Source organism: Gadus chalcogrammus, chromosome 17, assembly GCF_026213295.1.
Source record: "Gadus chalcogrammus isolate NIFS_2021 chromosome 17, NIFS_Gcha_1.0, whole genome shotgun sequence".
NCBI lineage: Eukaryota > Metazoa > Chordata > Actinopteri > Gadiformes > Gadidae > Gadus > Gadus chalcogrammus.
Genome location: NC_079428.1, coordinates 1223929 through 1239594, shown reverse-complemented (window position 1 = coordinate 1239594; position 15666 = coordinate 1223929). Strand labels below are relative to the sequence as shown.

Here is a 15666-nt window from a genome sequence, read left to right as displayed (position 1 = left end):
TAGGCCCCACTCTGCAGTAGGCCTCACACTCTCTAGGCCCAACTCTGCCGTAGGCCTCACACTCTCTAGGCCCCACTCTGCAGTAGGCCTCTCACTCTCTAGGCCCCACTCTGCAGTAGGCCTCACACTCTCTAGGCCCCACTCTGCAGTAGGCCTCACACTCTCTAGGCCCCACTCTGCAGTAGGCCTCACACTCTCTAGGCCCCACTCTGCAGTAGGCCTCACATTCTCTAGGCCCCACTCTGCAGTAGGCCTCACACTCTCTAGGCCCCACTCTGCAGTAGGCCTCACACTCTCTAGGCCCCACTCTGCAGTAGGCCTCACACTCTCTAGGCCTCACACTCTCTAGGCCCCACTCTGCAGTAGACCTCACACTCTCTAGGCCCCACTCTGCAGTAGGCCTCACACTCTCTAGGCCCCACTCTGCAGTAGGCCTCTCACTCTCTAGGCCCCACTCTGCAGTAGGCCTCACACTCTCTAGGCCCCACTCTGCAGTAGGCCTCACACTCTCTAGGCCCCACTCTGCAGTAGGCCTCACACTCTCTAGGCCCCACTCTGCAGTAGGCCTCACACTCTCTAGGCCCCACTCTGCAGTAGGCCTCTCACTCTCTAGGCCCCACTCCGTTAGCCTCCCTCTCTACGCCTCCCGCAGGCTCCCCTCCCACCCCTCCAGGCCGGTGGCTCCCCTCCCACCCCTCCAGGCCGGTGGCTCCCCTCCCACCCCAGTCAGAGAACCAGTTTGTCCCCTGCTCCTGGTATCAGGTGTCTACTCCATTGTTTGGGCTCCGCGCTGCTCTACTGATCGGAAGGACAATACCGGCCTGTATTACACTGTATATTCTCACACATGTTCACACATGTTAGGTGATATGACATATAAATCCCAGGATTAACTTAGCTAATGATGGTGATAACAGGATTAGCTAAAATAATGCCAATAACTGTGTGTGTGTGTGTGTGTCTGTCTGTCTGTCTGTCTGTGTGTGTGTGTTGAAGTCATGGCAAAGAGGACGTGGGGGGGAGGGGGGGGAGGGGTTGTCCCCAAATGTATCCTCGCTGTGACCTCATCGCTGCCGGGAGCACACACACACACAAACAGGGCATCTATTTATGTGAAAACCGGTGTGTGCGTGTGTGTGTGTGTGTGTCTGTGTGTGTGTGTGTGTGTGCGTCTCCTGTGATGACATGTGTGGGTGCATGCCCACGCATGTGCTGGACAATGGACGGCCCTGTCGTTCCTCCGCCTCTTACTACAGCAGAGATCCTCCACTCAGATCCACGTTACAACCCGGTCCTCAACCACCGCCATGGCTGCGTGTCTGACAACAGAGGAGGATAAACCGCACGGCTCGGCCCTGATTGGACGCACAGCGGAGAGACCGAGAGGGAGCGAGGCGTGCACACAGCACAGGGGTTGGAGAAGCCCTTCTGACGAGAGAAGTAGCCACCGGGCAGGGGCAGCGTCAGTGCGACCGCTTAATATTCCCTCTGACAGCCAGAGGCAAAGGGGAATAAACCGTTTCCAGGGTAACCGGCAGCCATTGCGTACATTTGCCCCCAAGGTTCGAACCGTGTTCGTACAGTTACCCGTAACGCTGCCAACAACACAGGCATGATGGGACGCGACAGGTCCGAAGACAGACAGTTTGTCCTGATTTGGCAATAAAATGTAAATAGAGTAGGACGATACGGTATAGGGTTTGAAGTGTGTGTGTGTGTGTGTGTGTGTGTGTGTGTGTGTGTGTGTGTGTGTGTGTGTGTGTGTGTGTGTGTGTGTGTGTGTGTGTGTGTCCCAGATGGCCGTGATAAACACACGGTGATGAAAGCGAGTCAAAAGCTTAGGATTGAGGACGGCCCCAACCTGACAGCAAACGACCCGGTTTGAACCGGAGGATTAAGGTTTCACCGGAACGACACGGTGAACCAGCGCTCAAGGAGCGCCGGGTCATGGAAACAGGTCAGGGTTCTCATACACACCAGACATGACGATGACAAAAAGAGAAAAACAGATGACAGCGTGGAAACATTATTCCCTCCCCTCACACTCACACTCGTTCATTCATTCATCCCAGACTGCTCAGTCTCACCGCTTCCTTGTTTTTCCCCGGCACAACAGTGCAGGCATTATGGCCCCACAGGTGTGTTCTACGCAGGGCGAGGAACAGATCGTGTTTAGGATCAGACAGACGTCACGTCAAAAGGAAGTGTGCCATCACTGCCATGCGCTACGGGGAGAAGTGGGCAAGAGGAAACCTAGTGAGAGTGGAACGGGGAGGCGCACACACACACACACACACACACACACACACACACACACACACACACACACACACACACACACACACACACACACACACACACACACACACACACACACACACACACACACACACACACACACACACACACACGAGAAAAAAGTAATGGCCGCCAAATCAGTTGGAAATAATTTGCATCAGCGGTGCCCCAGAAGGAGGGGGGCTGGGGGGGCTGGGGGGGGGCTAGGCTAGGCTAGCTGGGGAGGGCAGAGGCTGAGCGCTAAAGCCCAAGCCGGCATCACAAGACCGGGGCCCACCTGCAGCGGGGCGGGCCTGCGAGACCCGCCGAAACAAATTCTTTCCTCGCCGAGGTGAAAGGGAGAGAGGGCAAACTCATTGCCCTCACTAACCGGCCGAGCCCATTACATTCCCCGCCGAAACACGACAGGAGCCGGACCGCCCACAGACGCACTGCGAGGGCCCGTGTGGTGGTTCTAAGGTGGGTAAGAGTTATCCTTGTTTCAGTGGGAGACGGTTGATGTGAAATAGCCTGAAGGAGCAGGATAACAGGTCAGCAGACCCAAACAAAGAGGACGACGCAAACATGGTACAGCCCAGTTTGAATGATGTGGGGGGGAACACCTGGTGGCCAATCCCAGCGCTGAGCAAACTCTTCCAGGTAAGAATCAGTCACAGTCTGCCTTCACGGCTCACTGCCTAACAAAGCAACGTTGGAGAAGGAGAGCATTGCACAGGCCTGAGTAATCATTTCCTACCATCAAGGGAAAATAAATTAATGTTGCCCCGACGATTCCCGTCCATTTCTACGTCAGAGACGTCTACTGCTTGTATTCACGTGCCGGGAAACGCTTAAATCATCAGGGAAAAGTCACTGAACTCTCATTCGCTTTGGAAAGGCAACCAACCAAGTTTATCATTCATTAACTACCCACGCGACACATCAAAGCAAGCAGGCCTATGCACTCTTTTTTTCTGCTTCAGTCCAAACACACATCAATTGTGAAGACGCATGACTGACAGCCATGCAGTCTATCAAGTTTATTCTGGTCCCAGAGAGAAAATGCTCTACACAGCTGGGGGAAATAAAGTCAATTTTCCAAGCCAGTCTGCCTGCTGCCATTACTGCCTGTCCACTTCCTTATTCTCTGGGTCACCTGACAGGACCTCTGGGAGGGAAGAGAGCAGCGGCAGTGTCAAAGTACAACTCCAGCACTGAAGTCTTCAGGTCACCTTGACCTTTCCTTTCACCTCCAATCAAAAGGCGAGGAGTGGGTGGTCGACCTACACTTCTAAAGTAGGCTAAAAGCATGACACACACACACACACACACACACACACACACACACACACACACACACACACACACACACACACACACACACACACACACACACACACAGTTCTGATGTGTATAATTCAAATTGATTGCGCAACAGGTATTTCCACACACATCCATTCAGGGTTAGGCATCACATGCATGCGCACGTGGCGGAGACGTTCGTTTTTGCCTGGTACGTCGCTGCAGAACAGGGAAGGAAGGGTTGTGTTCTCGCTTTCCTTATGCACAGCTGGCTATAGGAAGTCTTATATAGTTATGTGCATGTGTTAAGCAATACCAGTATGGTGGGTTGACGTCAACGTTCACCAACCAAAGACTAATCTATAGACATCTGCAGAGCATGGGGTTCCTTATGGGTTCGGTCAAACGCCAACTGCCTCATACATAAAAGCATTTTGAATCACCATAAAGTCAAAGTTTGTGGATTTCCCATGAGTAACTCATCCTACCCCCGCATGTATGGAATTATCAAAGGTTTTGTTTTCAAAGGAAACCCACATAGGACTGTTTTAAAGTGCATCATCATAACAACAAGTGTTGCGCTATTATTAAAATCATGCAACTGAGCGATCTACCCAAATGTTGTTCAAAACTCAAAAGCTGCTTGCAACAATCAACAAGTATCTCTCACACACACACACACACACACACACACACACACACACACACACACACACACACACACACACACACACACACACACACACACACACACCCCTCACCGAGGTGGCACCTGCCGGGTTTGATAAGGAACATGAGCCAAGCAGTACCCATTATCTTGATGGGGGGGGGGGGGGGGGGTCGGTTAGGAGTGGGGAGGAGTAGGGTCGTTAGTATTGTGTTCCCCAACTTATGCACCCTCCTCCACAACGAAAGTGGGTCAACTTTACTTCACACAGATACCAACGGGGGGAAACACCCCTGGTTGGGGAAAAGGACCTGCAGCCGGGATGTGGAGGATCACAGCGTTATACTGTTCACCCAACACACAGGAAGATGAAGACCACCTCACACAACCAGTCAGTAGGGAAAGAAGTTTGAGTTCAACAAAGAAGCAGACAAAGTTAGCCCTTATTTAAACAAGAGTATACCTTCTGTTCTGTTGTTGTTACATCAAACTAGAAGGCTTTTAACCCACATTACTGAACACAAGGCGGGTACTCACCAGCTGTTCAGAGCGCTGACATGAAGAAGACACTTTGTTGCTGTTCCACCTTCACTTGTATCCCCTTGTTGGTATCGCCCGACGGGGGGCTGCTCTAAGACACCCCCGACCTTCTTTTAGCGCAAAACAGATAAAGCCAATGTGCAACGCGACACTTTCATGTGAAGTTGTCGGTCGAAGCGGGCGCCATGTTGGTGTTTGGGGCTGATAGTTTTCTTCTTCCGTGCGTAGTTCGCTCTGTGGAGGCGTGGCTCCGGGCACAGTGGAGCCGCCCAGAGGCGTGGCCATTGTCGCTTCAGGCGCAGTGAACCCGCCCAGAGGCGTGGCTCCAGGCGCAGTGGATCCGCACAGAGGGGTGGCTCCCGCTTCTCTGACATTAGGCCCTGCCCCATGGTCCCCTAGCCCACCCCCCGAGCCTTTAGAGAAAACACGCTTCTAGCGCCCCCTATCTTCATATTAATTAGTTTAAATATGTGCATTTTGACACATTCAATGTTTTCTTGGATTCTTTACATAGGTGTCCCTTGCTTTTATGCATGAATGACATGACGCTATAACAGCTCACACTGTTTGCATGCGATTAATAATCAGTGAAAGTGTGCAAAATTGGCACAGTGCCTTAAAGTGTTCTATAACGTTAGTGTATGCCATGTTCAGATCAGCATGCTGAATCGCAAGCCTGGCAAACTATCCTAGTGTATTTGTCATAGCCAAACTACAAAACTAACACATGGGTGTGAGTCTAGACTCTGCAATTTATACTGTCGATACCATTTGTCCTATTTACTTTAGCATTTGTTTTTCTTAGCATCTTTATTGTATTGCGTTATATCCTGTGGCTTTCACTGCATAGGAAATTCCACCGGGGATTACGTTTTATTTATCAACCATTGTGAACGTCTGGATGGGCCAGTCGTGCCTCTGGAAGGATGATTAATTAATATGGATTCTCAGAACATTAGGGTACAACCTCTTTCCTCAGCAGATCTGCTATTCATCAGCACATAGCAGGTTGAGTGGGACTAATGACAAAAATGGATTTTAGTTTGGCAATCAGATGCGTTAAAGACACCATTTACAATATCAGCCACCAAAAGGCTACTCAAGAAGTTTATTTATTAAACGTGAAACAAGACGTACAGAAGCTAATGCGTTACAACAGCCAATGTCACTAAGCTCATGTTATCACTCTAGTATCAATACCAAGCCTATGTATTAAAAATGAATCTATTTAAATTCTGCAGGTGAGCCAGAATTTAAACAATTAAGCAATGCGAAGCAAAGAACTTCAAGTGGTTCATACCTCCCTTCCATTTTAAATAATAATTAAACGTCCTAAAGACATGTTAGTTATACATCTATATACACAAAGCGATGCATCTGCTGCAGATGGCACAATTAAGACAGTTAAGACGAAGACATCCAACGTCTTCAGTGGTCCTCCCCCCACTAGAGGTCATCCATGGGGGAGAAGGTCACCAGCTGGGGCAGGCTGTGCTCCCGTCGGGGCGGGGTCAGGCTGTCCAGCGCCTCCAGATCCAGCAGGAGGACCGAGTCCGACGCCGGGGTGGGGGCCGCCCCCCGGGCCGAGGGGCAGAGCGGCGTCCCCGTCCCCGTCCCCAGGTAGGACGCCTCGTCGTTGCTGAGGTCCAGGAGGGAGGTGGGCCGGCCGGTCGCCGGGGGCGACAGGAGGAGCAGGTCCCCGTCTCCGTCCTCGTCCTCGTCGCTGCCCGCCATGTCCGGCAGCGTCTCGTCGAGCAGGCTGTAGGGGACTTCACCGCCGCCCAGGTGGGGGTACCCCTCCGTGTCGGGGAAGCCCCAGGCCGGGGGCGACCCCCGGGAGTTCCTCCACAGGGCGGAGCCGGAGTGAAGCGCGCTGCCGCTACGGCTCACGCCGTGGGGTCCCTCCGTGGCGGGGGAGCCCTCCGTGGCGGGGGAGCCCTCCGTGTCAGGGGAGCCCTCCGTGTCAGGGGAGCCCTCCGTGTCAGGGGAGCCGTCGCTGTAGGGGGGACACACTGTTCCAGGGAACCCCTCCATGTCGGGGATCAAGTCCATGTCCGGGAGGCCCTCCAAGTGGGGGAACCCCTCCATGTGGGGGATGACCTCTGTGTCAGGGGAGCCCCAGGCGGGATGATGCTGCTGGGGGGTGAGGCAGGGGGTGAGGCAGGGGGTGAGGCAGGCGTCGGCGGCAGTGGGCGTGGCTCCTCCGGGCGTGGCGTGTAACGAGAAGGTCAGGGGCCCCCTGGGGGTGCCATAGGACTGGTCCCACGGGGCCTGCTGCGCGGCGATGTCGTCCCCGTCGGACGCGGGCGACCGGTTGTAACCGGTTTGGACTTTACATTCCTCGACTGCCTTACGCCAGGAACTCTTCACGTCCGAAACTGGGAGCAAAGGAAAAAAAACGGTTTTATTTTCCTTGACGGCAAAAGGAGTACTAGACGAGCGTATAATTACGATTCCCCGCATAATATCCCACTAATGATGGAGAAGTGATTCCGCCAGCGCCTCTCTAAGCTCTGACCTAGTCTTATGGAGAAGACGCTGAGCCATCACGATGCACTGGGAACCTCAAGCATTCTGGGGGGGGGGGGGGGACCTCGTCAAGCCCTCAGGGGGGGGGGGGGAACCTACTCAAGCCCTCGGGGGGGGGGAACCTACTCAAGCCCTCGGGGGGGGGGGAACCTACTCAAGCCCTCAGGGGGGGGGGGGGGAACCTACTCAAGCTCTCGGGGGTGCGGTGCAGCTGCTTCCTGGTAGAGAAGGGGTCGGCCCCCAGATTGCAGAGCAGATCCCCCAGAGCCAAACCCCTCCTCCTGCCCTCCATGGGACTGGTCGCGGTGACGGCCTCCGCAAACTGAAAAAAAGAAAGAAAAAAAAAACACAAATAACATAGCTTCACAAATACGCAGGGAAAAAAAGAGTCAAGTTCCAGTTCTCCAATCTCTTGTTCCGACGGAGGAGGGGGAAAGCTGAGCGTGGTACCTGGCTCGCCAAGTTGTCACACTCCCAGTCCAATATCTTGGCCTTGTTCCTGGTGGGAGCCGCCTTACCACCGGAGAGGGTCCTCCTGTCCCTGGCCTACATGGGGAACAGAAAGAAACCATTATTTCACGTGGGAAACTTAAAACCTCGGCTGACCTCGATTCCGTACGCCCGTCCTCACGTTCCCATTGTGGGCAGCGAGACGACAGCCGACGAGCTGGTGAAAAAAAAAGGCGAATGTGAGGAAGCACAAGGCGTGTCTGCTCCGTATCTGTCCGCTGTGATTTCTCTCAGGTCACCTCGGTCATCAGAGAGCAGGGCTGCTCTAGGGAGGACTAGTGGCGGGCAGAGCACTGACCGGCCCTGCCCAGGTATCCGCCTCCCTCTCAGTCATACAGTTGCAACTCATTAAAGAAGCAGAACTACACCGTCCGATAAAGCCAGCGTCCTGAACCGTGCTACAAAGACAAAGGGTTCCTCACCTGCTCCGCCGAGCGCTCTGGACCTCTTGGATCTCCTCCTTGGAGATCTTCTGCCTGAAGACAAACAGAACTTGCAATGGGACTTCTCATTCGTTGAAGCAATTTGCTACACAAAAAAAATGCACTTAAAATAGATCAATACGTCCCAAAATGTATTTTAAGATAAGCTAAAAGCCTGTAATTCACTAAAAACGAGTTAATCTATGTTACACACAAACAACGCTCATCCCTTCCAATAGGACATGACGCGCTCCTAAACAGAGCACACGATTGGTCGGTTTAAAGAAACGGGGCGTGTCTGCTCCGTATCTGTCCGCTGTGATTTCTCTCAGGTCACCTCGGTCATCAGAGAGCAGGGCTGCTCTCGGGAGGACTAGTGACGGGCAGAGCACTGACCGGCCCTGCCCAGGTATCCGCCTCCCTCTGTGCTGTACGGTCGACCCAAACTACAAAGCTGAACTACACCGTGACAGGGCAGATGTCGTGAACCGCCAAGTTCCCAAAATGTGATATTCCCAACGTTTGTGGTGAAGGCACCTTCCCCCCAACATTTACAATAGCATAATGAGACTTTAGTCGTGTTATTTACTACTTACTTTAATCATAAAACATTAACAAAAAAAACAAACCATGCACACCAAGGCATGCATCTGACGGTACCCACCTGTCGCCCTGGTGGCGCTGGGCTGGGGGAGCGAGCCCTGGGGGGAGAGGAGAGAGTGTGTAGCAGATCTGCGAGTGACGAGTTGGGACAGTAGGACGGGGCGACGGCTCCAGGGCTCTCGACCCTCACGAGGGGGGCCGGGCGGACGGAGCCCCTGAAAGAGACCGTCACAAGGTCAGGGCCACGCGACACTCAGAGCTGCTGGACGACGGCAACGTTTTATATAAAGACACAACTATATTTAGTTACATTTATTAAAAACAGGTTTCTATATTACACACTGACAGTGTTCGTCCCGTTCAATAGTACTAGGACAGGATGTGCTCCTAAACAGAGCACACGATTGGTCGGTTTAAAGAAACAAGGCGTGTCTGCTCCGTATCTGTCCGCTGTGATTTCTCTCAGGTCACCTCGGTCATCAGAGAGCAGGGCTGCTCTAGGGAGGACTAGTGACGGGCAGAGCACTGACCAGCCCTGCCCAGGTATCCGCCTCCCTCTCTCAGTCATACAGCTGCAACTTATTAAAGACGCAAAACGACACCGTCCGATAAAGCCAGCGTCCTGAACCGTGCTACAAAGACAAAGGGTTCCTCACCTGCTCCGGCGAGCGCTCTGGACCTCTTGGATCTCCTCCTTGGAGATCTTCTGCCTGAAGACAAACAGAACTTTTAATGGAACTTCTCAAACGATGAAGCAATTTGCTACGCAAAAAAATACAATTAAGATAGAGCAGTTTGTCCCAAAATGTATTATAAGATAAGCTAAAAGCCAGTCAGTCATTCATTAAAAACAAGTTAATCTATGTTACACACAAACAATGCTCATCCCTTACAATAGGACATGACGCGCTCCTAAACAGAGCACACGATTGGTCGGTTTAAAGAAACGGGGCGTGTCTGCTCCGTATCTGTCCGCTGTGATTTCTCTCAGGTCACCTCGGTCATCAGAGAGCAGGGCTGCTCTAGGGAGGACTAGTGACGGGCAGAGCACTGACCAGCCCTGCCCAGGTATCCGCCTCCCTCCGTACCAAATCAATAAAGCGGAACTACCCCGGCCGATAGAGCGAACGTCAGTCACCGCGCTGCCAAGCCGAAGGGTTCATTACCTGCTCAACTCAGGACTGCTGTCGCCAGACTCCCCCTGGGAGTCGCCCCGGGCCGGCTCCTCTTCTGAAACAAAGGGACGGGTGAGGAGCAGCACATGAAGGGTTTCAGGACAGGAAGGAGCTTCAGCTGCCTGCTCACCGTGGGGGGACTCTGCGGGCAGCTCGGCAGCGTAGCGGGAGAACACCCTGGAGCTGGCCGCCGCCGGGGCGAAGGACAGCGGGGCCATGGGGGAGAGGAAGCACAGCGCCTACAGGGCAGACGCCACACGGTCAGGCTACCTTCCGCTCAGAGCGTTACGCCGTGACCCAAAGTACTCCAGTGAAGGGTACTGCTGACAAAGCCCGGCCCGGCCGCTTTCAAATTGATAGCCGTCTAGTGAGGTCGCACGGACGCAGTTTGACAACCGTTTGTCGGTCGGAGAACGGTTTATGTTGAACCCACACGTACGCATCTAAATCATTTCATAGTAAAATAAACACCCAGCACCCGACCCAACCCGGGTATAGAGCCGGCGATCTTGTCTACTCACAGGATCGTCTGAGAGGAAGGAGGCCAGCGGTTTGTCCTGTAGGGCGTCTCTCCACCGCCGCTCCCAGGCCAGCTCCAACCTCCGGGAGGCGTTCCGAACCTCTGGGATCTCCTCCTTGGAGATCTTCTGTCTGAAGGCCGACCGACAGCGCCCGTTAGGTGTTAAAGCAATTCACTACACAAAATACATTGAAAAAAAACAACAGTCTCCCCACAGTTCCCAAAATGTATTTATATAATAACTATTAAAAAGTTTATCGATATTTTATAGACAACGACCCTTTCAATAGCACTCCTAAAGAGAGCACACGATTGGTCGGTTTAAAGAAACAAGGCGTGTCTGCTCCGTATCTGTCCGCTGTGATTTCTCTCAGGTCACCTCGGTCATCAGAGAGCAGGGCTGCTCTAGGGAGGACTAGTGACGGGCAGAGCACTGACCAGCCCTGCCCAGGTATCCGCCTCCCTCTGTGAGGTCAGACAGACTCACCTGAGGACCTTGAGCTCCTCCAGCACGCGGCCAACCTGCCCGCTCTTGGTCTGCAGCTCCTGGAGGCGGAGCAGGGCCAGGGGGGCGGGGCCTGCCACCACACCCCTCTCCTCTCGGAGCAGCAGCAGGGCGTGGTTCAGCAGCTCCAGCGCGCTCAGCGGGTTCAGCTGGCCCGCCTCGTACACGTTGCCCGAGCTCAGCTGCAGAACACACAGACGTGGTGTTCGTCATCAGAGGGCAATGCCACCGGTCAGTTCAATTCAGTGGAGACTTTATCGTCATTGCACATGTCCCAAGAACAGAGCAACGAAATGACCAGTTACATCCCATCACAGAGGAGTCACCGAAAGACCAACAGGTGTCACTTATTATGGGTCTGCTGCTCTTATGACCCAGGACACTGGCGGTAGACTCATCTCCACTGGGTCTGTTCGCCTCTGAAGAGGGTCTATAGGGGTATGTACACCATAATGCATCATGGGTCCACTTGTTCACCATACTCCGTTATTTTGTGATGCCGAGAGAAAGTTGTAGTAACGTAAAATCCGAATCAACAGACAATTTTTGCTTGAGAAACGCTGTTGGCAGTTTTACACAATAAGGTCTCACCGTAAAGTAATCTCACGATTCATAACACCAACGACAACCAAACCACCATCAATATATTCGGTTCCTCTGCTCCCCAGCATAAACGCAGGCGACCACTGGGATGTGTTCACGACGTAAGCTTCGTGGTACGGCGCCCACCGATGGCTCAACCTGTCGGGTTGGTCTGGTTCTCACCTGCTGCGGGAGCTGCTCGATCTTCTCGAGGAGCAACCGGGGGATTCGGAGGGAAAGGGTGGCCCCGTCCAGGACGTACTGGTCCGCGTCGGGCTTCAGCACGCAGGCCACCCCCTGCTGCTCCTCCCGGAGCGCCGACAGCATGTCGTCGATGGCCGCCCACAGGGAGCGCACCTTAGGAAACCCAGAACGGAGCGCTGTGCTACAACGTGATGCATGAAGGAGCTAGCCTGGGTATACCCTGCCTTGCGGCCGATTTCAAATACTAGAAAATGAATGCGTGGTTCCCAGACCTCATTTCAATGTAGATTGAGACGAGGTCTGGCGTATTGGTCATAATAATCGCGATTGGATTATTTCCCCAAAACTTTCAGCCCTACTGTTACAACGTGATACATGAAGGAGCTGTATTACCGGGAAAGGCCTGTCCCCCACCCTCCCCTTACACACAGAACAGTTATCAGGGAGATATCTTGATAAACATGGATACATTGATATATTGTCGAAATAGTAGTGCATTGATACATTAATGAAAATAAACTAATTAAAAAAAGAAAATTCTCAAGTCCACCAGAACATACCTTGAGGAGCTTTTGAGCCGAAGCCTCCCCTTCCATGAACGAATCATCTTCTTGACGTCTAGAAGGGGAAGAAGAGGTAGAGTGACTCTCCGCACAGCACAATAATGGGGCCAAAAACAGGTGCATAGCATTCGGTTAATTAGGGCTCTGGGCATTCCAGTGGCCCTAATTAAGGTCATGAGACACACCTGTGATCGCCCCTCTGGTACCAACACTACTGTGAAACAGGACTTTATGTCATGAAAGCGTGTCACACATACTTGAGCAGATTGTCATACTTGGCTCCCTCTGCCCGGATGTCCTGAATGGACGGACCCAGGGTCCTTCATAAGGGGAACACAAAAGGATATCCAGGCTGAGCACACAAAAGAAGATCTTGGCACAAAAATCAATCAAATCCCTCAAAGAGGAGCCAAATAACTTAGGAAGCACGCGAGCTCTGGCCTCACGACACAAACCTGCTGACTGCAGCACTGTTTCTGAGCAGAGTGTCTCGGCATGCCCAGCTTGCTCTTAAATGAGCCGACAGGTGTGTCCACTAACAAAATGGGCCAGCCATCAATCATTGCAGAAGACGTTAACGTCCAATCACAGGGAGGTTTTCATTTTGAGAGGCAAACCGAAGCCCTGTGACCCGCCTTTTTAAAACTCTTCCAGGTTGTTTGCATCAATGCTTAATCAGCCAGTCACAGGGTAGCCCTTTCGGCCAATCAGACGGTAGCAGTGTGGTTTGTTCAGTACTTTAGAGGTGACCTACATTTTTGTTTAGCAGACGCTTTTATCCAAAGAGTCTTACAATTTGGACATTTGTCCGAAGAAAGAGACACAACAATATATCTCTTTCGAGTTTCGGTACAGTAAGAATATACATAGAACCAAGCACTAACTATCACTAGGTTAACCCATTCCCCGTATGCAACAAAGATAGATGGATTCGATGCAACACAATGCTACACTCTAAGTGCTTTAAAGGGGTACTTTTAGGGGAGTACGGGAGGGGGTAAGGGGTAACCTATGCAGTCCAGGTGAACTCTGAACTCAAAGTGAGTCTTGAGTCTCTTGCGGACCTCGAGCTCAAAGCGTATATACATTATGAATACCAATGAGAGTCAAGAGATGGGAAGAGAGGTGCCTTTGATGGAGCCGCCTCCCTGTACTCACTGGGCGCGTCTCCGGTCCTCCTGCAGCAGGCGGTCCTGGGCCTGGGCCGACTGGAGGAGCCTGGCTTTGGTCAGCCTCAGTCTCTTCATGGCGATGTCCATGGTGGAGGCGGGCACGGCGGCTTCCTCAGGGGCCCACCGGCCATCTAATAGAAACGGAACAGGACAGCCATGGTCATGTACATTGGCTATGGACAAATACATCCAACTACACATCGGGTGGCAGTAGAGCGGGTTGGCTGGTAACCGGAAGGTTGCTAGTTCGATCCCTCTCATAGCAGAGTTTTGAGGTGTCCCTGAGCGAGGCACCTCACCCTGACTGCTCCTGACGAGCTGGCTGTCGCCCTGCGTGGCTGACTCCGCCGTCGGTGTCAATGTGTGAATGAATAGTTGTCACTTGTGACACTTTGGATAAAAGTGTCAGTAAAAATCGACGAAATGTGCACAGAATTTTAGATCACTATAAATTTAAAGAGCAGTATTTACACATGGAGGAAGCTTAAATATTAAAAATTAAAAAATTCACGAATAGGAACTGGAGGTATATTAATCTGTACAAATCTTACCAGTGGTAAATGTTTTCATCTCCTGCAGCATGACATGCTTTGCCAGGTGAAGCATCACCGCAATAAACTTGGGCCCCCCCGGGGACAGGAACAGAGACGCCAAGACTTTAGGGGCAGATCTGCTGTTCTCATCCTGGCAGGGAGAGGAGGAAAAAGCCAGCGTGACAACATGCTTCACAACGAACAGTCCGTTTCTTCTTTATTGTCCCATGAGTACATTCTGAATTCAGTTCTTACGATGTCTTTAAGCCAGGCGAGTGTGATTTTCCTGAACTCAGTGTCTGCTTTGCGGTCAAACACAGGCCAGCAGTACCTACACAACAGACAACCGCTATTTGAGTTAAATATGGACAAAAGGCTTAATACATAGGAGTAGAATATGGACAACAGACTTCATACATGGAACTTAATATGGACAACAGACTTCATACATGTGAGCTGAATATGGAAAACAGACGTATTACATGAGTTGAATATGGACAACACACTTACTACATGCGATTTGAATATACAGTAGACAACATACTTAATACATGTGAGTTGAATATGGACAACAGACTTACTACATGCGATTTGAATATACAGTAGACAACATACTTAATACATGTGAGTTGAATATGGACAACAGACTTATTACATGCGAGTTGAATATGGATAACAGACTTCATACATATGAGTTAAACATTGACAACAGTCAATGTAGATACTGACCTGTACGCCTCACTGAAGCGAGTGGGGTCCAGTTTATACAACAGGAAATGGACCACAATGTAAAAGGCGTCTTTGTTGGGTTTGTCAAACATGTGCCTGTGGACAAGTAGAACAATGTTGTTACATGGACGCGGAATTGAACCATCAGCTGTGCAAGGAGAGCGATGTTCAGGGGGGTAGAAGACAGCTGAACAGCAGCTTCTCCCAGTCCCAGGTTGATGTTTAGAAAAGGTTTGACAAAGATAAACAGCAGCAACTTACACTCCCAGGTTGATGTACTTGACGTTGGTCTTGCCCACCAGGTTGGAGATCTCGGCCTCGGGGGTGAAGCCCAGACTAAGAAGGGAACACCAGAGGTATCTCCCCGGACTCCTCTGGACACACGCCGGGCTCGCCATTCTCCCTTATAGGTGAGTTGTGGTCCGTAGTTTTAAACACGATCACGGTCGAGTTAGGTTTAAATATTAATGTGGTTTAAAGGCTAGTGTTGAATCCATACGTACTTTCTAATCAGTTAAATTAATCATTAAACTCGTGATAATAACATAAACAACATCCCGCTACGACCCGACCCAACCCGGGTACAGCCGCCAATTTTTTTTAACAAAGGCGGATGTTGTATGACGCACTTCCAGTAACTGGGTGGACTCTTACCGTTTGTTTTGTTTGAAAATAAAATAAGATTTTACTTTTTATAACATCAAATATGTATTTTGTATCCATTTATATATATTTCAGTATAATAATATATAATAGTAAAAACTGTTTTATTCAATCGTTAGTTCTGCCGATATTCCCCCAAAGAAACAGCGCCCCAAGTGTTCAAAAGCAGT

General features: G+C 51.4%; 2 protein-coding genes and 5 non-coding genes across 7 annotated transcripts in view; all 7 read right to left on the bottom strand.

Annotated features, from left to right (window-relative positions):
• Nucleotides 1-5005, bottom strand: part of dennd4c (DENN/MADD domain containing 4C) — a 45121-nt gene extending 40116 nt beyond the window's left edge. Inside the window, exon 1 of the mRNA XM_056575278.1 lies at nucleotides 4784-5005. The gene's annotated coding sequence lies outside the window, so the exon portion shown is untranslated. The remainder of the gene's footprint in view (nucleotides 1-4783) is intronic.
• A 756-nt stretch (nucleotides 5006-5761) lies between these two features.
• haus6 (HAUS augmin-like complex, subunit 6) lies at nucleotides 5762-15500 on the bottom strand. Its single transcript, XM_056575285.1, has 18 exons — nucleotides 15095-15500; nucleotides 14834-14929; nucleotides 14360-14435; nucleotides 14123-14255; nucleotides 13558-13702; nucleotides 12657-12719; nucleotides 12397-12454; nucleotides 11816-11989; nucleotides 11033-11232; nucleotides 10547-10676; nucleotides 10156-10264; nucleotides 10017-10080; nucleotides 9507-9560; nucleotides 8912-9065; nucleotides 8248-8301; nucleotides 7766-7861; nucleotides 7502-7637; nucleotides 5762-7164 (listed from the first exon to the last, which is right to left on the bottom strand). The coding sequence occupies exons 1-18, from the start codon at nucleotides 15229-15231 to the stop codon at nucleotides 6233-6235; spliced, it is 2811 nt and encodes a 936-aa protein (XP_056431260.1). The 5' UTR covers nucleotides 15232-15500; the 3' UTR covers nucleotides 5762-6232.
• On the bottom strand, nucleotides 8020-8150 carry LOC130370585 (small Cajal body-specific RNA 8). The gene has a single exon (XR_008893074.1). It is a non-coding gene; the product is annotated as a small Cajal body-specific RNA 8 (non-coding RNA).
• LOC130370586 (small Cajal body-specific RNA 8) lies at nucleotides 8540-8670 on the bottom strand. The gene has a single exon (XR_008893075.1). It is a non-coding gene; the product is annotated as a small Cajal body-specific RNA 8 (non-coding RNA).
• LOC130370584 (small Cajal body-specific RNA 8) lies at nucleotides 9277-9407 on the bottom strand. The gene has a single exon (XR_008893073.1). It is a non-coding gene; the product is annotated as a small Cajal body-specific RNA 8 (non-coding RNA).
• LOC130370583 (small Cajal body-specific RNA 8) lies at nucleotides 9802-9932 on the bottom strand. Its single transcript, XR_008893072.1, has one exon. It is a non-coding gene; the product is annotated as a small Cajal body-specific RNA 8 (non-coding RNA).
• Nucleotides 10880-11010, bottom strand: LOC130370582 (small Cajal body-specific RNA 8). The gene has a single exon (XR_008893071.1). It is a non-coding gene; the product is annotated as a small Cajal body-specific RNA 8 (non-coding RNA).
• Nucleotides 15501-15666: the final 166 nt, after the last annotated feature.

What these genes read in the sequence shown, in the direction of transcription:
- haus6 (XM_056575285.1), bottom strand. Translation starts at nt 15,231, where the DNA reads ATGGCGAGCCCGGCGTGTGTCCAGAGGAGTCCGGGGAGATACCTCTGG. An exon ending in CAGAGCGCTCGCCGGAGCAG is followed by an intron (nt 9,066 to 9,506) that starts GTGAGGAACCCT and finishes GGTCTCTTTCAG; the next exon opens with GGGCTCCGTCCGCCCGGCCC. An exon ending in CAGCGCCACCAGGGCGACAG is followed by an intron (nt 8,302 to 8,911) that starts GTGGGTACCGTC and finishes GTTTGTCTTCAG; the next exon opens with GCAGAAGATCTCCAAGGAGG.